This window comes from Arachis ipaensis, chromosome B01, assembly GCF_000816755.2.
Source record: "Arachis ipaensis cultivar K30076 chromosome B01, Araip1.1, whole genome shotgun sequence".
Lineage (NCBI taxonomy): Eukaryota > Viridiplantae > Streptophyta > Magnoliopsida > Fabales > Fabaceae > Arachis > Arachis ipaensis.
The window spans coordinates 130897764-130899271 of record NC_029785.2 but is presented as its reverse complement, the minus strand read 5'-3'; the positions used below and the strand labels follow the sequence as shown (position 1 = coordinate 130899271).

The window sequence follows — 1508 nt, the reverse complement described above, 5'->3', positions numbered from 1 at the left end:
ATGTTTTTTGTGAAGGCAAAAACGAAGATAGTACAGCAAGTGCAACCGTGACTGCCCAGTGGAGAAACGAGAAACGGTTGGAATTTGGAAGGAAGCAATATTAAAAGTGCAATACCAATAATGTTCATCATGTGTAGAATGTTATTTTGCATATGGATACTTATTATTTGAAGAGAAAGGAGTTGGTGAAGCTACTTAAAGTCTGCATCTTCAAAGGTAGAGTCAAATAAAGTGTCAAGAGACATACATTTATTGAGTCGATAGCAAAAATATAATTGGAACGTTAAGGAATAGTATAGTAGGGTCTATTAAAACGGTTTAACGGTTCAAGTGTTCAAGATCCACCGATTTTATTTGAGAGTAGCATGCATAAGGCATATACACACCACCCCTAACTCGTTATAGGTTGCCCAATGCCCATTGCATCTTAAATTAATGTTGTATCGGACAGTGTTGGCAGCAACATTTAGCAGAATTGGAATCAAATCGCTATCCTCTTCTCTGATTTATTATCATTAATTACTTGAGACTAGAGACATCAAAGACATGTGATACTATTACTAATTCACTACATGAAAATTGTGAACAAATTGCAGCTCAATCATATTGTACATACATAATATTGCAATTAGAAATTCGGCAAAGAAAGAAAGAAGCATGATTACAGCGAGGAGCACCTGATGATGTCATGGGTTCAGAGAAGGGCAAATTGGGAATTTCAGCTGCTTCCAACTTGCAATTTTCAACTCCGATCCCTCATTTTTATGCCAACTTTCATAACCTTGCAAATATCTGCATTATTATTTCCACCATTTTTCTTCCCTTTTTATCAGACCAATAACATCACCACACCCCAACACAAACTACCCGCCAATACCGACCACGATCCCCTCCGAGGTGCCGCCGTAGAAGTTGACGCCGCCGGAGGGTTGTAGTAGTAGAAAGGAAAATACGGTACAATTGGGTTCGGCGGCGGGGGCATCGGGTAGTTTCTGTTGCTGGGCGGAGGATAGTAGTAGATTCCGCCGCCTCCGCCTCCGCCTCCACCTCCAGAAGACGCCGGAGGAGGCGGTGATGAGTACACATACTGAGCAGGTGGCGGAGGAGGGTAGTAGTAATAAGTGCCGGCGGAGGAAGGAGGGGGAGGGCAGTTGTTGGTGGAGGCAGGTGGCGGCGGCGAGGGTGGAGGCGGTGAATGAGGTTGGTTGCATGGGTTGTTGCAGGTGGAGCACTGCATACACTGGATCTGCTCGCGAGACGTAGCTTTTAGGTGTTGATCTGACATTGCGACACGCAAGAGAAGTGTGTTAAGGAGGAACACTGCCACTAGACTCCACCTCATTGCTGAAGAAGAAGAAGAAGAAGAAGAGAAAGAGACAAGTAAAGTGGAGTGGAGTAGTACTAATAAGTAATAAGAAGAAAAAGCCTAAAAGTGTGGCTACTCAATTCAAACACTGTTTCTTGTAATGTGCTGGACCTCTCCCTTATCTTTTAAGCTAACACATCAC

At 43.4% G+C, this 1508-nt stretch overlaps 1 protein-coding gene across 1 annotated transcript; it reads right to left on the bottom strand.

The window, feature by feature from the left end:
• Positions 476–1489, bottom strand: LOC107614663 (leucine-rich repeat extensin-like protein 6). Its single transcript, XM_016316809.2, has one exon. It carries the CDS (start codon positions 1340–1342, stop codon positions 830–832), a length of 513 nt encoding a protein of 170 aa, XP_016172295.1. The 5' UTR covers positions 1343–1489; the 3' UTR covers positions 476–829.

What these genes read in the sequence shown, in the direction of transcription:
- LOC107614663 (XM_016316809.2), bottom strand. Translation starts at nt 1,342, where the DNA reads ATGAGGTGGAGTCTAGTGGCAGTGTTCCTCCTTAACACACTTCTCTTG.